Here is a 22,114-nt window from a genome sequence, read left to right on the forward strand (position 1 = left end):
AGCTTTCCCCCCAAGAGAAACCTTTTAGGTACTTATATACAAGAGGAAATGCCAGGTCTTCTGAAACATTCGTTGAAATCCCCATTAATAGTATAATAGTGACCAATGGATGAAATTCCCATTACAAAGAAAATCAAGTTTTACAAAACAAAGCAGCCCCACATCAGTCCATTAGCAACACAAGCAGTAAAAAATTTGGAGCATTTACATAATCCAAATTACAGATGTAAAATATTTATTTAATTTGACTTAAAGTTCTAAACCCTCTGTTGTCAAAATACAGCTTCTCTTTCAAGGCTAATGAGAAATGTGCCTATTTTTAGCATGTCAGTAGTCAGATAAAAAAGTGGAAATTAAAGCCTGTATTCTCGTGGTCCTCAAGCACCATCAGGTTTCCCCATAAAACAAAAGGTGGAGTAGTAGAGCCCTGAAAATATCTTCACAGGTAATTGCAAGTTAACTGATTCAACGGGATCATCAGAACTGGGCTGATGTATTGAGTCAATCTCTGTCCCCTGCCCTGCATAAGCAGCACAAGTGTCAGTGCTTGTCTGGCTGCATTGAGATGTGTGTCTATTAATGTATGTATTCACCTAGGAGGGGAGGCTGCACTTTCTAAGGGGAAATTTCACACAGAGATTTCTTTTTAATATATACCCACAAGCTCATTTTAACATCATCAGCAATGTAAGTTACTGCTGTTTTGAAGTTAAACCAAAGCTTTAATCTTTTTAAAAGCATGGGTTTCCTACATAGTCTCTAAAGTATAATCTTTGGAGATACATTATTATAAGCCTATTTATCATTCAAAGCTTATTAGCTGTTCCTTGTATAGTACTACTTGTTAGTAGGATTTTTAAAAATAAGACTTTTCTTTACACAAACCCTGTAGCAATTCAGATGAACACTCTGATTAAAAGAAAAAGAGCTTCCTAATTAATAGTCTTGCTGATTCTCCCTATAGCTTAATTAAAATAAACAAGCAGCAGAATTTTAATATGAGCATTTCTAATAAGATTTTTTTCAATCAGCTCATTTTACTCCTAATACTTCTAGCAGAAAGTGGCTTATTTCTCATTAGGCTTTCTCATTAGGCTTTTTCATAGGGCTGAATCCTTCACTTGTCCTGTTAGGGTAATTACAGACATATGTACAAGTTTACCACAAAGACTGTGAAGTCCTAAAGGGGATACATTAATTCGTTTACTTAAATTAAATGTAAGCCTGCTTTACCTTTGGGAAACTGCTTATTTTTGCAAAAAGAAATATGGAAACCAATGACAAATTAATTCAAATAAACTGCAAATATGCTTAATATTAATTTTCTGTTATAGGCCTTTGACTTAGTTATTTTAACTGGTACCATTTAGTATGTAAATCAAATGTTATTTACTGACTGATTTAACATTTAATGTTTCTAATGTAAGCCATTCTTACTAAATTAAGACTGAAAAAAGATATCAACATTTTATTGCTGTCTTTTGCCTTGGATGCATTGGTTCACAATTTCACTGGGGCTGTAAGAGCTGGAGATTGTCATCACTATGAAGTGCTAGGTTTCAAAGACAAACTGTTCCAAATTATAGGAGATGCTTTACAGATATGCTATGGACTAGAGATGCATCAATGGCAGGTTTTAATACAGATCCCTTAATGAGTTTTTTTCTGTGTCAGTAAGAGCCCAAAATTGCTGTGTCAGGAGGAAAATGGTTCATAAGGATTATCCTATATAACAATATATCATCATTAGTAAGTATTAACCTAGCTCTTTGAGAACATAAATGTGGTGTATGTACCAAAAAAAAATCTCTCATGCTGCACTGGAAATGAAAGTCCCCACCTAGTTGAAACTGCTGATGCTATTCATGTTTGTTTTGCTCAAGAATGGGATGATGGGGCTTTGTCTCAGCCTACATATATCCCTAAAAGTGCTGCATCTACTGTGTCATTTCTGCAGCATTGATAGTTTGCTCACTGCTCCCCTATTAGCATGTGCTCCTCCTGCCATTTTTGATTATCATTGCTGTAGAGGTTATAAAGAGAGAAATCACACAGCAGCTCCAGCTACTGAGATTAAGTGGCCCAGGACACTGCTCATCCACAAGAAATGCAATTGTTTGCAAAGGTTTGCTCAGTCAAGCAATCAAAGCCAAGTCCTGAGCCAGCAAATATTCTCACTTTGGTAAGGCTGTCTCCATGTTTAAAACTGGGCATACATACAACATAGGAACTTCTGCAGTCTTTTGCAAGAAGCTCTGAAAGAAACTGTATAGTCTCAAGACAAATATTAAGATTTTCCCTAGATTAAAATTTGGTTTAAGGGGAAAACAGGAAAGATAATCTTACTTACTGAAATGCTTGCAAGTCATTTCCATGTGTAGTCACAAGTACCTAAGCAGCTCACCCTGAATCCTCCTCCTCAGCTGTAGCTTGTTTACTTTATTAGGCTATTTTGAGAGCTTCTCTTTAAATCCCCTGCACCCTTCTGCACTCAAGGTAAATTGTGGTAACGTGGTTTTTCAGGGCTGACTGTGTCCCTGCTGTTTGAGATGTCCCCTCTATAGAGCAACCATAGTAAGTTCTACAGCAGGCATCTCTCCACCCCACCAAACAGCTGTCAACAGGGGAAAAAACAACCAGGTAAGGGTTTACTGTGCTGATAGCATTTGCTCTGTCTTTTTTTATGCATTATAACAAGAATGTAGAAGGATCAAGAGAAGTCAAAAATGAACTTTATGACCCAAAGGACTGCTTTGCTCCCCACTCACCAAGGTGAAACTGCTACAAACTATCACCTGTAAAGCAGTTAGAAATATTCCTGTTGCTTACCTTAATGGGAAGGCCACTGTTATTTCTGTGTCTCTGTAGGAATTGCAAGTAGAGAGCAGTCGTGAGGAACTTTGCTAATCCATGCACCTCCTTGTTGTCTTGTAGAGCAGGAAAATGGGACCAGGACAAGACATGGAGGGCCTGCTAAAAAGTATGCGCTGCTCAAATCACCACAAAACAGTGCCTAGAAGATCTGTTTCAAAGGTGAACAAATGCACTCAAGTTAATATGGACTTGGAAGAGGAGTACCCCAGTTCAGACCTGAGCCTTTCTCCAACAACTGGCCTTTCTGGGAAGTCAGAGCATTGTCCAGGGAGCATATCATCTTCCCAGAAAGATGTTTCCTCTTCCTCCCAAGAACAGTCTATCACACCAGCTCTGCTACCACAGCTGCCTGCACCTCCACCCCTACCTCCTGGGTGCAAGGTGCCTCTTCCCCCTGTTTCTATGCCTGGCATAAATGCCCCATCACTCCCATCTCCTCAGCCATGCAGCAGTCCTGGGTGCAGTCATCTTACCTGTGGATGTGGGGAGCAGCCCCACAGTAAGAAGACACCAACACTGAGGATGAAGGTGCTCCACTGGCAGAAGCTCCCCTCTGACGTGGTGAGACGTACGTGTTTGTTTGTAGCACTGGTCTGATGGGTTCACTCAAAAGTCAGGTCACACATGTGGTCTCAATCATAATCACAAAATTAATATGGAAAGTGAGTCCTCTGCCAATTAGTGGAGGAAATAGTAGTTTGAAAGAAGCTCTGGGCTGAGGCTCTGTGGCTGCTGGAGTTACCTTCTCTTAATCTCTCAATCTCTGTTATTTTTAAAGGAGTGTTGTGAGTCTGCACTGAGTAAGGTTTGCAAAATACTCTGAGTGTGGAAAGATCCTTTGAATAGTCATGTTCTGTGGTTCTTCTTAATGAATTGCTGGCACATCACCAGTGAGTGAACTCTCAGCTGAAGGTTTTGCTTTGCTTTTTATGTTCTTGCACAGCCAAGATCTGAGACTGAAAGCTCTTGTCAGTAGGGCTGGGGAATGTGCACCCTCAGGGTAGCCCCCAACTTCATTTCATACTGACCACAAGCAAGTGATTTGTGTGGCATTTCACACACACACACACACAAAAATAACCCTAGGAGTCTCTGGTTAGTGTGAGCCAAAGGGGCTTGAAAGTCTTGTTCCAGCAAAGAGGCTGGAAACACATCTCCAGTTTTGCTGTAGTTTTTAATATTCAGTTCAGACAACACTTGTTATTCTTCCTTGCTTATCTCCAGGACAAGGAGACCTAGGGGGCAAGAACTTGCTGCTGTGATAAAATATATAAACACAGATGTAAAAACTGAGCCATGGACCTCTCGTGCAGAGAGACAAACTGAGATTCATCCCTAACGCATTCAGTGTCACTGTTGCAATCTCTCCTAAAGCAAAAGGTGATCTTGTCTTAAAGGCTCCCATGTCGTTCAAGATTACGTTTGCAAGTTCTGTTTGTTTTTTGCATAGGTCCTGATGATTCTGGTAATAATATTGGGCTTGGGTGTCTTTATCTCTTGCAAAAAGAGATGTTTACCTAAGCGGATGCAGTATCCCCTGTTTCGGTACCACAATCCTCCAATGTGTAGCTGGTCAGCAATAGCAAAAACAGTTTGAAGCAGCCCATTAAGTTCATCTGCTGCCTTCAGCTCAGTGAATTGAATGTGGCATTAATCCTCCAGGTTTAATTAGGCTTCAAACCTCTGGGATACTCTCTGTGGGAGCTGTCACTCTTAAATAATTCACATTTGTCCAGGGCTAATGAGCATCATATTTCATTCATCCTCGGAAGAGTTTTCCCTCTTACAAATCACACTACCTTAAAAGTGTTCCTCAACCTCTGTGGTCCATCTTGAGCTTTTATTCTCTTCCAGAAAGCCACTCCATATGGGCTGTGATGCCAAGCAGCAGCAAGCAGCTTGTGGAACCTGACTACGCAAGCTTGGAGCTTCTTTTCTCTGTCCCACCAACATTCCCTACAGAGAAAACAAGGCCAAAAATAAAGAAAAAAAATGAGGTACTTGGACTGCCCACTTTTTGTAGAAAATGGCAAGGTTCTTGGAAGTTAAAAGCTTATTCATTCTTTGTTGTTGGCAATCATTTATAATAAAAAAGTTTTAAATATTTTGAGATCCACTGCCTGAGGCTACCTTAAGAAAAAACACAGGGGAGGTTTAGAATGAAACCAGTTGGAGTAACTCTCCTGAGGGATAGGTCTTCATCTGAGGCAGGGAGAACATGGGAATTTCAATATTAATTCTCATAAACTGGAATAAGCAAATCAATTTCCTTCTCTCTGTCTTTGCCTCTTTCTAAAATACGTCTTATAGCCTGCATTGTTGTCAATTACTTGGGATTTGATCAATGAAGGTTATTGATAATATTATTACCAAAAAAGAATGAATCACAACCAATAAACAAACAAATGTGCTAGAAAATCTGTTAAATCTAAGGTAAATGTATTTCTAGCTGACTGATTTTTTTCCCTTTTTACAGATCACATTCATAGGTACAAAGAAAAGCCTCCTTCTGAATATATTTCTGAAGCAATTTAAGTGGTAAGCTTTGGAGAATGACATCTGAACGACTGATTTGATGTGTCTAGGTGTTTATTCAAATATTAAATGAAATTAATTTAGCAAAAATACTTTAAGTTCTATCTTTCTTTTACAAAAATTCAACTTTTCTTCCCTTTTTTTTTAATAATGAGAGGTGACAGTCTCTTTCCAGACAATAAATATAATTTTTCAAACCTAGAATGGACTACAGATTCCTAAAGAGTCAATATTAATCAATAACAGTACAGTTTTGTAGAAACATGTTTTTCTTTGCTATTATTGTCATAAATATCAAATTCTGGCAGGAACTGTTAGGGAAGACTGTTGAATAGAAGTTTCAAGTCACTTTGTTGCTTTTAAAGTGGCATTTTCAGGGGTTCAGATCCAAAGTCATACATAGACTTTATGTGCAGTTTTTCTATAAATAGGAAACAGTTTGAAAAATTAAATAAATAGAAATTTACCAAGTCACAGCCCTCATGGAGGGGTAGGGAAGGAAAGGAATTTGTATTAGTTTTTGGGAAAATATCTTTGCTCTTAGACTCCCTGAAACTATGGTAGGATAATGACGGATGTTCTGCTCTCTCTCTGCCCTTTGTGTCATGGCCCATGTTAAAAGGGTTGCAAGAAGAAGCTCAGCCAAGAAATTCCTTTTCATTAAGAATAAATTAGAATCAGTCAGAGGGATGTTTTTAATTATTATTATTCTTTTTCCAAGACAAACTGCTTCTCAGTGGGGGAGAATGGTGCACAGCCTAATGCAGATGCTATTTCCTCTCCCTGCATGATTCCCTGGGCAGTGGTTGAAGCTCTCCTGGGAGCAGCTGGGGACTGTGGGATCAAAGAGCTGAGTCCCACTGCACTTGTGAGGGATGAGGCTGCTCTGGAGCTGGGTGATGCCTCTGTTAGTGCTGAGGGAGCCCAGCTCTCCAGAGCCCAGACCACAGCAATCTGGAAGTATTTCAAACACATGTTGCCTGCCAAAGTTTCAGGCAAGGATTTGAGTTAAAGCCTTCAGTGAGCCATTGGTTTTATCCTTGTCTTTGCTGCAAATGATGGAGGAATTCAAATGTAAATGCCTTCTCAGTGACAATGGACATCCACAGTAAAAGCAGAGCTTTGGGGTTTGTTGTGTAAATATGAACAAAGGCCAAAAAGCACACCTAAATTACAAGGAATATTGCTTTAGGCTTAAAAGAAAAACCTTTGCATTTTCATATCTCCATGTATTTTTGAGGACTAAGATCCAAATGTTACGGGAGGCAGGTATAGTATGAATTGCTTCAGTTGCTCCTGGAGTGCCAGCAGAGAGATTGAGGTGTTTTTTTACCATGTTACTCCACACCATTTCCCTTCTTCTTGCAGCTCCAATGAAGAGATTGCTCTCATGATTCAGAAAGGGGATAGCTCCAAGCTGGATGCTGAGATACTGAGACAGCTACTTAAACTGCTGCCTGAAGACCAGGAGGTATCCTTTAACATGTCATTCTGGTGGAGTTCAGTGTGTTGTGTGCTCAGCTTGAAATACTTGCACTGCTGTAACAGGAAGCTGTGCCTGGGTCCCACATCCTTCTGCTGCATCTTAGGTCAATGAAATTCTGAGGCAGAGTGATGGGAAGTCCATCCCAGCAACAGTCTGGCCTCTTCACACAAAATTGAGCAAGAACATTTTGGGAGACTCAACACAGGTGTAGACAAAGTGCTGCTCTCTATTATGTTATTTTAATTAAGTGGCTGAAGCACAGTAGGATTTGTAGACTTGGGTGAATAGAGAGCCTTTCAGAGCAAGTTTCAAAAAGGAGGAAGGGAAAGAACCCATCTTTTTAAAGGGTTTCTGGGTGTCTGTGCATTATAGCTTCCTGAATCTCTGCCTACAGATCAGGATTTCATCCTAGGAGATGCTGTGCAAAGGCAAAAGACCTTACAGTCAAAAAAAAAAAAAAAAACCCAAAAAAAAAAAACCCTACATTTTTGCCCTTGCAAACCAGTTCATACCTAGAATTTATTGTTCATCTGCTTCATTCCCATTGCCTGTGCATGCAGTAAGTTTAGAAAAGCAAGTTTCATGCCTGTAAGAAGAGAATGACTCCAGAAATTCTTGTGTGATTATTTTCCCTACTAAATTAAATATGTGGTTATTTTGCTGTTTGATTCCCTGTTAGATAAATGGCCTGAAATCTTACAAAGACAAAAAATCACAGCTGGCAAATGCTGATCAGTTTTATCTCCATCTTTTGGAAGTTCCCAGGTAAGCAAAATTTTCCTTGTCTCTTTCCATGAGTGTGGTTCTTCCAAGACTTGTCCATAAAAATTAAGGCCTCTGTTTCTTGTGCCAGAGGGATGTTCTTGACATCCAATCTTCAGGATAAATCATCTTACTGCTATTTTTAGACCTTGTATGGGAATTTTTCTTTTTCCTTCCCAAAGGCCAGAGAGACTTTCAGACACCTTTGGCAAACTACAGTTAAAATAACCTTGGTATGAAAAAACCCTTGACTGTTGAACAGCTATTCCTGTGTGGCGTGAAGCTGCAGACTGAATCCTGTCACCAGGCTGCTGATTCACTCCACCCCTGGGCTACAGATCCCAGTTCACCCACTGGAGAGCCCACAAATCCAAGAGTGAATCACAGCAGTGCCTGTGCTTTCACCACCTCCCCAGTTTTTACCAAGTCAAATGAGGTGCACGCAGAGAACTCTTCCTGCTGTTCACAAAAAGATGGTGATACATTATAAGTAATAGCAATAGCCCTCCATAAATCTGATCAGTTGCCATGCCACAACCAGAGACACATTTTTGAAAATGTGGTGGTGAAATTGGGGCTTTTAATTTTCTCAAACTTCTAGCTATATTTAAAAGTACTTTAGAAAAAAATTTCCTTTCACAATATTAACCTGTGATGAAGTATAAATGTCATTAAAGGACATCACTGCCAAAATATTTCAGATTTGTTTGTGAACTTAAAAAGAACTAAAATCCTGGCTAGTGTTGCCCAGGAATTGTAAAAAATTATGGCCTCATTATGCAAGGTAGTCACTGCCAGATGTCAGTCCAGCATTGCTTTCTGAAAGAAGAGATGATAATAGTTTCTAGGACAACTTTGGAAATATGTGTTTGATTTATTTATAATGCAGTTCTCATGTCAGAGCATTAAGGAGACCATAAGAATGTTGGTACTGCACTTTGCCTAAAATGGATTATGCTCTTGCTGAACACAAGTCAATTAATCAGGCCTGTGGGGTTTGTTTTTTGTGGTGTTTGTTGTGTTTTTTTCCACTGATCTCTCTTTAGCTACCAGCTGAGGATTGAATGTATGCTGATTTGTGAGGAAACAAGAATTCTGCTGGAGTGTCTGTGGCCAAAAGTACAAGCCATCAGGGCAGCCTGTGAAAGTAAGTACATCAGTGCTGCACCAGTGCCCAGGTTCAGCCACTTTCTTCTACTTGATTAGCATCAGTGGTAATCTATGCTATAATCTAATCAGAATTAACCTTTCAATTGCTGAATGTGTAGCGAACGTCCAAATTATTCTGCAAATTCCTGCTCCTAGAATACATTCTGAAGAATTGCAGTTTGTGCTACTTCTGCTCTGAAGTAGTAGTTCTGAAGAGAAAAAAGGAAATTTCCTTCCTCAGAGAATCACAGAATTGTTTGTGTTGGAAAGGGCCTTAAAAATGATCCTGTTCCAACCTCCCTGCCATGGGCAGGAACACCTTGCACTAGACCAGCTCGCTCAGAGCCCTACCCAGCCTGGCCTTAAACACTTCCAGGGTTCACAGAATCATTTAGGTTGGAAAAGATCTCTAAGATCACTGGGTTCGACCTTTGACTCATCAACACCTTATCAACTAGACCTTAGCACTAAGTGCCAAGTTGTTTCTTGAACACTTTCAGGAGTGGTGACTCTGCTTCCCTGGGCAGTTCATTCCACTGCACAACTCTTCCTGTGAATAAATTCTTCCTGATTTCCAACCTGAACCTCACCTGGTGCAGCTTGAGGTTGTGCTCTCATCCTGTCACTGGGAGAAGAGGCTGAACTCCCTCTGGCAACCTTTCAGGGACCTGTAGCCAGCAGTAAGGTCTCTCCTGAGATGGAAATATCAGTGCCAGATCCTGTATGAGTATAGGTTACATTCTGGTGTGCAGAGGAGATTTTTTTTTTTTTTTTTTTTTCCCATAACAATGAATCAATTCCAGTTTTTCCTGTAGTGTGCACTGATGCCATCCAGATTAGTTCTGTGTTGGAGCAGGACATAGTGACATACCAGAATCTGATGTGGCTGCCAGAAACAGGCATCCCAGATGATGTTCACCAATATTTCAGGAGACTCTTCCACCCAAAATTAGCTCTGGTTTTAGTTTGAAGTTGTCTCTTTATTGAAGATGCTCTTGCACTCCAGCTTCAGTTCAATGGTTTTAGAGAGTCATTGATCTCCTCTTAAACACTTAAACTGCAAACTTTTATGTTTACACACAAAACAAGGCTATACCTGGGTGTCTGATGTCAATGCTATGGTTACTCTTTATTGGGGTGCAATCAACAGCTCTCTGTAGTCCCACCCTGACAACCCTGTTCCCCCTCCATCCCATTGTGAGGGTCAGTGTTTCTGTTCTAATTCTGCCAAAAATATTTTTCTCACCCCAGATTCCCAGATGCATTGAAATGTGTATCTTTTGATTATTGCTCTTGGTAATAACGATAACAAGGCACAAAGCCCTTTGCTTCTCTTAACTAGAATAATATGTACTGGGAATGAGGGCTATAGACTTTCACAAGTTTATACACTTTCTTGTATGTGGTTCTCCTTCATAAGGCAGCTGCAGGGTTGACACATCTATACTCCAGACTTAATGGAAAATCTGGTTTTCCATCTACTTGTAAAGAAGAGATCACAACAGAATGCTACTCATTCCACTTCCATTCAGCTAATTTATTTCTCTAGTGGTATTTTTCCAAATACATAATAATGACTTGACATAATCTTGAATGGAAGTTTTGTTATCATCACTGTCAAACGAAATGAAAATCCTACTTCAGATCATTTGATTTATTGAAAATATCTCTCTTCTTATTCTTTAGCAATTCTTACCAGTCACCGACTGCCAGTTTTCTGCCAATTAATTCTTAAAGTTGGAAACTTTCTGAACTATGTAAGTAAAATGATTTCTTTACTTGTTATATTCTAAAGATAACAGAAAATAATGCAAGACTTAAAAACTGAAGGAAGGAACTTTTTTCTGTATCTTCTAGGGGCGTCACACTGGAGATGCTGGAGGTTTTAAAATTAATGCCTTACTCAAATTAACAGAAACAAAAGCAAACCAAAACAACATTACTCTGCTTCACCATATTTTGGAGGTATGACAAAACTGTGAAATTAATCCTGTGTGCATTATTCTCAAATATTAATTCCCCAGAAGCTAAGGGGCTTTTACCTTAGTAATACCCAACTATAGGTACCTGGAGGGTGAGTCTCTGTGCTGGAAATACCATGAAAACTTTTCCACAGCTCTCTGTGCAGATGAGATCACATCCACACCCAGTAATATTTAGAGAGGTAACACTAGGTTTCCTTCTTCAAGTTCACTTGACACGTCTGCTTGTTGTTTTCTTTCACTTCTTCAACAGCTCCCTTGTGTTGACACATATCCCAAATGTATCTGTCAAATGAAATTTATTTTTATGGTATGAAGACAAAATCTCAGGTCAGCCTGCACACTGTGGCAGCCCATGGGATGTCAGCCTGAGCACTTTAAAATGAGTCTTTTTCTTTCTTTTTAACTCCCTGTGGATGCCAACATGAGAAAAAGAATTAACAAGACTAAATTTATCCCTACACTTATAAGAACGAAACTGAAGTGTTAGTTTTTCAGTCCTGATGTTGTCCAGCTGAAAAACTTACATGCTCTCTGACAGCCTGTATAAGATAACCATTTTTTCTCTTCAATTTTAGGAGGTTGAAAAAAAACACAGAGATCTCCTGCAGCTTCCCAGAGATCTTGACTTTGTTTCCAAGGCAGTGGGGTAGGACATTGTTTGTTTGTGTCATGTACAACTTGCCAACCTCTTTAAAGCCAGGAAGGAGCTGAGTCATTTTATGGTGGTGTAATAGGGTCACAGGATTTCTCTGCTGTAGGAAAGAGTGGTTCTCTTCAACACCAAACAGTGTTGAAATTTTTATAGTTTAACCTGGTTAAGACTTTTAGCTGTGGCTCAGTGTGATTTTTTTTTTTCTTTCTGTGGATCCAGTACTACTTTAGAAGAAAACTGTATAGATAGTGAATTTCCCTCATTTTCAAAGACCAGAGTCTTCTTCCACATATTGCAATAGAAACATATATTCCCTGAAGTTTCTCAGTCAGTTCAAGAAGTGTTTGGACAATATATTTGGGGCACACAATGTGAGTCTTGGGGATGGTCCTGTGCAGGGCCAGGAGTTGGACTTGATAGTCCTGGTGGGTCCCTTCCAATTCAGCACATTCTGTGATTTTTAGGTGAAAGCCCATCTGAAGGTACAAAGCTTATGTAAGGAGGGAATGACTGGAGTGATTTACTGGCAACTGGGGAGGACCTCCCAGAACTGACGATCAGCATATGTTTCTAATATATGTGGGTAGAAAGAAAAAAACCTGTTTCTGGAGACTTTTGACTTTCTCCCATGTGCTGAAAGCCTCATGTGTCTCTTGCCAGCTCTTTAATTCAAAGGAGTCACATGGAGATATGTTCAATCACACCAATCAGAATTCACATTTGTAGCACCAGGATTAACATTTTTAATCCTATTACAAATTCAGAGGATTCACAGGAACTTTGTTGTGATTTAGATTTTATTGTAACTCTAGAAAGGAGTAACTTTTAAATCTGTCAATAGATTGACATTTATTATGTACCTGCTAAATAATTTTTTGAAAGTATTTTAATTCCATAATTAAACAGAAAAACGCTGCGGCTTTTGTGAGTTAGCTTTGCAGAAGCTAAACAGAAAGCTGTTTTCAACCATTAATTTCTGTTTGGATTGTGTCATAAGAGAAATACTTTTATTGACTGAAACTAGATCTTGCTGGCCAATGATATAAATGCACTCCTTGTATAAAGAAATTGCACTCTACTTTAATCAAACTCTCAAACTTACAAAATTGATTTGCTAATCAACCTGTGGAGAACTGTGCATGGTGCAAATCCTGCAAGGTACTCTCCTAATGCTGCTCACATCTGGATGCAGCATGAAACATTTTTCCTGATTCAGTAAATTTTGTCTGGCCCAGAGAGTAGCTCAGAACTGCAGAAGATGTTGGTTTGGCAGTGGTTGTGTTTGGATCTCCACACAAGCTAAAGCAGCACAGAGAGGAGATACAATTCTGGACTATAAATAGATTGGGGAGAAAAGGCAAAGAGGGAAAAGAACCATCTAAATAAGGACAACATTGGCACAGGGGAGATGAGCTTGTGTTGCTTATGAATAAAAATAGGCTGGAAATTTTTTGGAGTTTTTTGAATACCAGGACAGTGAAGCTCTTCCACAGTCCTCCCAGGGAGGTAGTGAGGGCAAAAGCAGAGTCTTTCTTAGATGAGGGCTTGTTCATATGAAAAATAATTTACACAGAAAAGAACTACCTGCAAACGCAGGGCCTGGGCTGGACAATTAATTCCATGTTCATTTGCAGAGATGATAATGTTTATAATAACATTTTAATTTAATGCAAACAAAAGATTTATCCCTTCATTGTACTGTCCCTCTTGTGGACCTTTCAGAATCCACGTTGACGCCATGCAGGCTGAGGCAGGTGCCAATTTGAAGAAACTGCTGGAAATAGAAAAGCGTTTATTTTTGTCGACAGATGATTTAAAAATACAGCATGGAAAATCTGTGCAAGTAGGTAATGTGAGTGTGACGTGTTTCCCCTCTTTCTTCCTAAACACTCTCTTCTTAAAGGCAGTGTAATTCAGGTTACAACTGCATATTCCAAGCCCTATGGGAAAGGGATCATTACTACCCTCCCACTGTGCCCTGGTGGGAGGAGTATCTCAGATTTTCCTCCATTTCTGTGATGTGGTACTGGGATATGGAAACAGCTGAGGACCAGACAGATTTTTCTGTGGGTGAAAGAGAGGAAGGCCCAAAAAATGGAATGTAGGCTGAAGCTATAAATGTGTACAGTGCAGCACAGAAATATGTTTTGTCTCACTGTGCTTTGTGGGGAAAAAGTGGATAGATGTGCGATATGTTTTCCCCTCGCCTCCCCCCGGCCCCCAATGATATTTCCTAACATTCTAAATTTTTGTTTTCTCAGAGCACATCAGTTAACTAAAGCTATAAGGTAGAAATCCTGGTGCTGCAAGTCCCTTGCTCAGTCACCCCAGGTTGTGCCACATTTCCACATGGTTGTACAATGAAATGAGGGAAAATTCGGATGATTCAATTCAGAAATAAATATCACACATTGTGAACCAATCTTAGCTGTTAGTTTTAAAAAAACCTGACCACTCTCTCTTAAGTGGCTGAAGTCTTCTGGGCAGCTCAGAATATGCTACTTTTTGATATGCATAAATTATGTTACAAAATGTGTCTCAGGTCAGCCTCAATGCTTCAAAGGACCTGCAGAAGGAATTTGCCGCCATTGAAAAGAAGAAGGAAGAACTTGCAGATTATCTTTGTGAAGACCGAAAAAAGCTGTCTTTGGAAGATGTATTCAGCACAATGAAAACCTTCAGAGAGATCTTCCTCAAAACCTTACAGGTGGTGTGCCCTTGTGCCTGTTTAGAAATAGGTTTAGAGCTTTTTTTTTTTTTTTTTTTTAAATCAAGCAATAATTTCTATTTCCTTCTACTCTAAATTGGGGTATGTAACCCTGGTTGCAGAAGTAAATGAAAGTAAACTTACGTGCTTGCAAACTGCAGCAGAAAATGAGTATGTGGGCAAATATAAAATCTGGGGCTTTTTTTTTTTGTTTGTTCATGGGGTTTTGTTTTGTTGGTTGGGTTGTTTTTTCTTTTGGATGGGGCAGGGGGGTGGATCTTTTTTTAGCTGTGGAGAACAGTTTAAGTCATTTTTCCCACTGAAAATTGTTAACCAGACCTCAGTGTAATAGGACCTTTGTGGCATGTGAAAGAATGAACAAGCTGACATGCTTTATAGACTTTGCTGATAGACAAAAGGTAAATTTTCCAATTGGCAAAGCCTAACTGGAAGGTGTGTTTATGTGTTGGAATTTCATTGTACTAGTTAGCTCCAAAGTGTGTTTTGTGTGTTCCAAAAAACCCTTCAAAATCTCCCAATGGATTATATTTCTTAATTTATAGGACTTCACTCCTTGCAATAAGGAGTAAGAGAACAGCAACTTCAACATAAAAGTAGTGTAGAGCACCTTCCAGTTTGTAAACTCTCTAGTAAACCTCTATTTAATTTCCCTTACTACACACTTCACACCTGGACTAGTGTACTTCCTTTAGGGTTTTCTTAGTGCCAGGTGATAGTGGCTTCACATTCATACACATCTTAGCAAGAATCGCCCATTCCTGTGCTGACTCCAGGAGAGCCCCAGCCTGGATCAACCTTCTGTAGAGAACCATCTGCATTACAAGAACTGCAAGAACACAGACAGCTCTGCTGCCAAGAGAGACTGGAGGAGTGCTTCAGGGCAGATCATAGATTCAGATGAAAACAATGATGGTTCTGAGGAAGTTATAGAAGATGAAAGACAAAAAATATATCCTCTACTGTTCTCCCTAGCTGGTTCTCCAGTCAATTTCAGCTCCACTGAGCTGAAATTTTTGGAGAAATGCAGCTACCCAGGCTCTGAAATGATGTGATAATGCCACAGACAAAAATTAACTGGAAAATTAACCCTATAAACTACAGATTGTTTGGCAATATGTTTGAGCCTTAAAGTTCCCAAAACTCTAGGCACAAAGGAAAGAACTAAGACAGTCAAGAACCTAATGGCTCAGCATCTGTGGAGAGCTATACTGGAAATTTACTGTGAAGGGTAATTCCAGCAACTGCAGTTCTTTCAAGAAACAGTCCCAGTAAAGGTTATGGAGTGTCCTAGCATAGCTGCAGGAGATTCACACTATGTTTCTGGGTGCTTCTTGCTCACAGCCAGGTTAGAGCACCTAGAAAGAAGGTTATCTTGATATCCCAAAATGTAAACTCCCTTTCATTTTATTTTGAGTTCCATTAGTCAGCAGCACCTCACCTCAAAGGTATCATAGCTATTAGCCATGTTGTCTGCGCCTCTCTCCTTCACTGCAGACCTAGAATTAATCTCCTTTTCCTCTTGCCTTGTTTTCTTACTATCACCACAGAAAAGATACTATTTGTACTTGAAACAGCAACATGCTGAAAAGCTGAAGGTTTTTATTTTTAAAGCATCTTTTTATTCTGTGGTTTTGATTTTTACACTAGAATCAGCCGCAGGCATCATCTCTTCCCAGTGCCATTTATTTTAAGCTTTAATGCTAAGGTGTAACTTTTATTTTGAGATGAGTCTTCTGTATAAAGCAGGTCTCTTAGCTCTGCCAAAATTGTTAGTGCTATCTTTCCATTCCCACATCAAATAAGAAGGGAAATTGTTTCGATAAATAGTGATTCTTCATGTCTCCTAAGCTTATCTACAGAGATTTGAGGTTTGTTACTTTGTTCAAACAAAATCTTTCTTCCTTCCCTGGGGGTCCTTTCTGATCTCTTATCCTTCAGGTAACAGAAAATGAGTTACACAAATGGAATTTCTTTAATAAGACTGCCATCTTTCTCTCCATCTATCTGGAGGAAAAAAACCCAAATCAACAAAGTCTTTTGAAATACCCAAATGATATCCAAAACTGACACAGTGAAAGGAAGCAAAGGAGCTGGTTTGTCACCCAGGGCCGATGACTGTTTCACCAATTCTCAAAAAATGAAAGAAGCAGATGGCAGGAGGAAGGAGACAGGGAGAAAATAGCTCCTCAGCTCAAAGACTAAAAATCAGAAATGGAGTTTTGCTGAGAACTGAGTGGTAAAATTGTGGGGAAAAGAATCTCTGTGTGATTATAGGTGATTGTGGTAAACATTTGATTTCCCTTACATTTGCATCTGTTCATAGAAGGGACCTCCCAGCCAAGAGATGGTCTAATCTCAGGAAAAGGAGAAAAATATGTTCCACAAAATCTGCTCTAGGAAGTATTCAGCTGATGACAGAGGTTATACAGACAGCACTGCACAGGGATAGTTCCTCTGTGTACTCCCCTAGGACAACCACACTGGAGCAGCTGCTCTTCAGCAGGGTGCATATGGTGTTGGAACAGGATGTGCTTCAGATAGCATGGGCATAAACAGTTGTCCTGGAGCATCTTTTAATTCAAAAATCAAGCAAATATCTAACATCTCACAAAGTTCAAATCCAAAGTGACTCCCTCTTTCACTGAATCGCATCCTTGCAGCTGCCTCCACTAATCCAGCAAAGTGGAGAAGGGATTGTGGGTATTCATTCCTTTGCCCTGCTACCACCGTACCTTTTTGGGCTTTCTCGTGTTGAAGAAACTTTGTTAGGTGTGTTTACATTGAATTGTTATATTGTTTGGGGTTTTTGTTTACAATTTTTCTGAAGAAAAAATTGGTTCAGGCTTGCTCAATTGATACATTTATTCCTAATGTGTTTTAGCTTGTTCTCACTACTGTGTGTGCTGTGAATATCCCTGAATTCACCTCCTTAATTTCTTACAGCATATTACATAGAGACATTCTCCCAGAGCCCACAAATCTGCAAGTCTCCCAGCAGCCATAGTATCTCAAAGATATTATCCTAAGACACAGCAGGAATTTATCAGGCAAGCACATAGGAGCCCTGTACTGATGGAAGGCTTCTAGCCTCTCCCTAGGACTTCACCACCTGTACCCTGTTCTTTCAGAAGCACCCTCTGTTTAGGGAAAATGTATCACTTTCTTTCTCTGTCAAGAGTGGATAGATTTTTTATTTTTTTTCTTTTCAAGGCACCTAATGACAGTTTCCATAACCTTGAGCTTCTAATGCTCCTATATTTCAAACAGATTAACTCTGTTACTGCTCACAAGTCTTCTTTATTTGTTTGAAAGTTCCTTTGGACCAAAGGATTCTAGATTTTTAGTTTCTGTAAAGTCTGGTTCTATAAACTTGTGTACATTTTCTTGGACTTGTTCAGCTCACCTTATGGAAATAGTGGCAGATGATCCATAGTAATCAAACAGATTTATCACTATCTTGGGAAACTGTATTTTCTGCTTTAAACTCTCTGCAAAGCATGAGACACGTGTTTCATCAAAAATCTTACCTGCACCAAATCATCAACATCTTCCTGGATGTTATTAGTTTTTGTCATATAACATAGCAGCCTATTAAGTATTGATCTACCCACAAGTGTAGATTAATTACTCACTGGTTGCAATCAAAAGCAGGCAAGCTTCCAGGTGGGATGGCAATGTTCTAGTGACAAAACAAGTCTGGAACAAGAACTGCAGAAGCATTTAAGAAAATGGCTTTTATCATCTTTATGTTATACTGTATGTTATCTCAGTTGTTCAGAACTACATTTTACCACTGTTGTGCTAGTTATCAAAAGCCAGAAATACTCTTCCACTGAGTAATGGTCTTCTTTTGCTAGCAGTAATCATTCCAATCCTTTTTCTTCCTCCATTAATCATATTATTTTGGTGGCAGAAGCTCTGTGGAAACCAGAATCCTGCCTATCTGCATAAATCCCAACAGGATTTATGCCATTCTGGCAATTGTGTGAGTGGTACCAATAAACATCCAGCCTGGACTCTGGCCCTGAACTGTAGTGCAGAAATACTACTGGCAAATTTAATGAGAGACTGAAGAGAAACTCTGAATTGCTGTTTAACACAGCTGAACAGCTCCTGAAAATTCTGGTAGAAATCCCTGAATACAAACAAGGTTGCTATGGGATAAATCTCTAGAATGCTAATTAAGTTAAACTAATGTTCTCTTTTGTGGACAAAGGGACTAATTAAGAAGAATGCATTTCAGTCCACAGTTGAAAGTTGCAGTTAAAGCTGGTGAAATAGTTTGCTGGTAACATCATCACATGGAGAAGGCCAAAGGGATTGACCAGGAAGCTCTGTTCTGGTATTTACCCTCAAACCTCAGCAGCTGAGAGTTTTAAGTGCACACAGGGCATGTTCAGAATACCTATTCATTGCAAACTGAGAGTTTCTTAACAAGCTTTTCCTTCAGAAACTCTTATTTATCATTTTATTTTTCATTCTGTCTGAATGCAGGAAAATCAAGAAAGGAAGGAGCAAGCTGCAAAATCGGAGAAAAGGAAGAAATGGTTTAAAGGAGAAGATGCAAAGAGGCTAAAGGGAGAGTATGGAAAGTGTAGTACATTTAAGAACTAATTGTTTTTGTTAGCCATCTTTTGTTAATTAGAAGGAATTTATCTGTTAACTCTAGCTGATCTGATACAATGAGAGTGACTTAGCCATGGATGATGTAGCTGTCAAGTAGATGGATAGTGAGACATCAATTACCAATTTTCAAGTGCAAATGAATGTTTGGAAGAAATCATGAGAGGGATTTTAGAAAAAAATACCACTCCCAAGTAGCAAGTTTCTCTGACTTTGCTCAGAAGTGGAGGATATCCTGCTATTGTTCAGAATAGTTCTTGGGAGACTTTTAGAGTTATAGAAAGCTGCACACACTTGAACTCCAGCAGCACAGTAGGCAAGTTGTGTCTGGTGTTATTGTTACCACATTATTTGCTTTCTTGTGATCAGAGATCTGATTTCTTAAAGGAGTTATGTCGGAGCTTAAAGAAGTGTCTATGCTGATTGATGCAGATAAGCACTTGCTGTGCTGGCCCTCCTTGGGTGTGAAGCACGTCCAGTGCTAACATTGGCATGTGTATATTTTAAATTTTTATTTTGGGACATACTTGGCATCCACTTTTATTGAAGATTACTGCCAATAACATTGTGTTGCAATTCTTGGTTCTTCAGAGCTCCACTGCAAAGAAGCCATCAGTAAATCTGAGTGGAGTTCATGTAAATTTTATGCTAGATGCTCAACCTTGAAAGACTGCTGTTTTTCTTGTATCTGGTGCCTAAATAGATGGCCTCCTTTTACATCCACTTTCACAGTTATTCACTTTTAGAAATACATTTTAAAAATCAATTAAATCCATTGAAAGCTGACAAAAACAAAGTTTTCAATATTGTCTTGTCAAGTTCTACCACAAATGTGTTTTACATACTTTGCAATCATAACATAATTAATGTAAAGCTGCAGGTTAAAATTAAAAAAAAAAAAACCTTTTTGCTATAAATACGAAAGAGTAACCTAGTATATGATAAAATCAGAAAGTAACATTTATCAGCTGTAAGAATTAAAGGTTTGCTTCAACTCTGTAAAGAAAAGGAGCACCAAACCAGAAGAACCTTCTGTATTTCCAGGAGACAGTTTAGGCGGAACTGTCATTATTTTTGTTCCTTTGTGAGAAGGTGGATTTAATTCTTGGGGAGTATAAACTTGAACGTGAAAGAGCACTTGGAGTCTGAATTATTTTTCAGTACTGATTTTAGAGAACTGTGCATTGCAGTGACAATCAGGAACTTTTAAAATCTATTTTTAATCTCAATCAAGATACAGTGACAAAATAAAAGAGGGTATCAGATCTGGCATGGCGGGATGCTGACATCTTAACATTCTTCATTCTATGTAAAATGGGGTTTTGGGGGTTTTTGTAGTCATATAATCAGCAAGTGAAGTAATTATTTTCTGAAGAAGGGAATGAAAAGAGTAAATCTGATGAACCCCTATCAGCCTGTGCTTACAGGATTGTCAAGGCCTGGTTCCACAAAGAATTAAATAACCCTTTAACTTTGCAGGTACCTCCCTCAGTGCTAGTGCCACACAGCACACAGGGCAATCCTGTGCAGGGATCTTTAAAGGTCCCAATCCTGTGATCTCTGAATCTCTGACCTTAAGTCCAGTCACATGCTCTGTCAGTGTGAATATCTGGTTTGTCCAGTTGTCTGAGAATCATTTCTGTGCAGCTGACAGATCTGCCAGGGACAGCACACAGCAGCTATGTCTCTTAGGGCCAGCAATAAAGTCAGAAGTCCCCATTGCTGATGTATTTAGAGATTACTAGTGAGGACTTCAGCTGCTGAGAACAAAACTGAGTCAAAAACTGTAAAATTCAAGTGAAGGGTACTGTTTAGACAACTGAGCAATATCTTACTTGATGGCATATATTGAAAACAGCTTTTCTGTGAATAAGATTTAAGGTAAGATTTCCAAAATACTTTGGTGACAGGCTCATGCTGATTCCAGGGACTCAGGCATTCTAGGGTTGGGGTTTAACTCCTCTGGACATGTTTACATATATATATATGTTGATTTTATTTTTTCCCCACACTTCATAGTGAAGCAACTCCCTTGTTTTATTTTCTTCAGCTTCTGTTGCAGCAGCTTTCATTGCTTGGCATTTAAATTCTTCTGGAGAATTCTATCAGATAATTGCAAGAACTATATTTTATATGTTACTTCAAGAAAAATAACATATATTGTATATATGTTACTACAAGAGAAATAACATCTAGAGGTTTCTTTAGCTAATCAAGTGGAAAAATTAGCTGCTTCTAATGGAAATTTGGGGATACAGCTAATGACCAGAGTAAGCAACAGAACAAGAACACTAAAGAACAAAACATGAAAATATGCATTTAAATATCTGGTAAGAATTTACATATGCCACTGTAATACTGTAACTGCAGCAGAAAATGGAATGTTGTTAAAAGATAAAGAGCAGGTAAGTTTTGATGAACAGTACAGAAGTTCCAGAGCATAACTGCTATCATTACACATAGAAAACAACTGCAAAAGCAGACTCCTAATTCAATTCCATATATTGACATATCCAGGGTCAAATACAAGAGCTTTCCCCAGGCAAAATTCTTATTGTGTGTTTTTACACAGGATTTACTTGTTTGGCTGTAAGTAACAAGCTGATATGTCATAAACTGTCATTGACACAAATTGCTCTTGCAATAGCAAAATCATCTAGTCTTCAAGAGCTGGGGAAATCAGCTGATATTCTGCTAACATCTTACTGGGTCTCTGTTGTATTGATTGAGTTGGCTTTTATAAAGTACGTAATACTGATTTAGAAACTGTATAAGGTATAAGTACAACTCTTCAGTGCAGAGTTTACAACTGCATTGTATTCTAGGATGTAATCCAGGATGTATTTTACTTTTGTGTATCTTCATTTTAGTAAACAGAGCTAAACAAAAGTACCTGAATTTATGAGGCTTATTAGTTGTAGATTTAAATCACATACTAGCAACTGAGATCCTGAGCAAGTGCTTTTCTTGTGCTGATAGTGAATACAGGAATGGTATTTTTATTTTATTTATTTTTTAGTGCAAAATGACAGGATATATTATCTGGATCTTAATCTCCTAAAAATGGTGAATAAATGAGAAAAAAAAAGCTTCTTAATTGCATCTGGCAATATAAAACTGCTAAGCAGTTAAATTAATTCCCCATGAGTGCTAGAAAACTGCAAAAATTCTTAAAAAAAAAAATCTTGACCCTGTGCCTGTAATCTTGTACACTCTTGGGTACCACTCTGTACCCAAGAGTTCAATGAGTTTACCACATTTTTTTTACCAAGAGACTGGCAGACTTCAGGCCATGTTCTCACAGGCATCAATGAGCACAA

General features: G+C 38.9%; 1 protein-coding gene across 1 annotated transcript; it reads left to right on the plus strand.

Annotated features, from left to right (window-relative positions):
• The first annotated feature begins 2,943 nt into the window (after positions 1-2,943).
• LOC101234217 (inverted formin-2) lies at positions 2,944-19,927 on the plus strand. Its single transcript, XM_032748895.3, has 12 exons — positions 2,944-3,442; positions 4,729-4,871; positions 5,351-5,412; positions 6,778-6,880; positions 7,575-7,660; positions 8,704-8,804; positions 10,493-10,563; positions 10,664-10,771; positions 11,367-11,437; positions 13,166-13,286; positions 13,986-14,150; positions 18,666-19,927. Exons 1-12 carry the CDS (start codon positions 2,944-2,946, stop codon positions 18,783-18,785), a joined length of 1,650 nt encoding a protein of 549 aa, XP_032604786.3. The 3' UTR covers positions 18,786-19,927.
• Positions 19,928-22,114: the final 2,187 nt, after the last annotated feature.

The sequence above is a fragment of the Taeniopygia guttata genome, chromosome 5, assembly GCF_048771995.1.
Source record: "Taeniopygia guttata chromosome 5, bTaeGut7.mat, whole genome shotgun sequence".
Classification (NCBI taxonomy): Eukaryota; Metazoa; Chordata; class Aves; order Passeriformes; family Estrildidae; genus Taeniopygia; species Taeniopygia guttata.

Bases quoted from the DNA above. Each gene is read 5' to 3' on its own strand.
- LOC101234217 (XM_032748895.3), top strand. From the start codon at position 2,944: ATGGGACCAGGACAAGACATGGAGGGCCTGCTAAAAAGTATGCGCTGC. The intron at 6,881-7,574 runs GTATCCTTTAAC...ATTCCCTGTTAG, and splicing joins TGCTGCCTGAAGACCAGGAG to ATAAATGGCCTGAAATCTTA. The intron at 11,438-13,165 runs GTAGGACATTGT...TGGACCTTTCAG, and splicing joins TTTGTTTCCAAGGCAGTGGG to AATCCACGTTGACGCCATGC.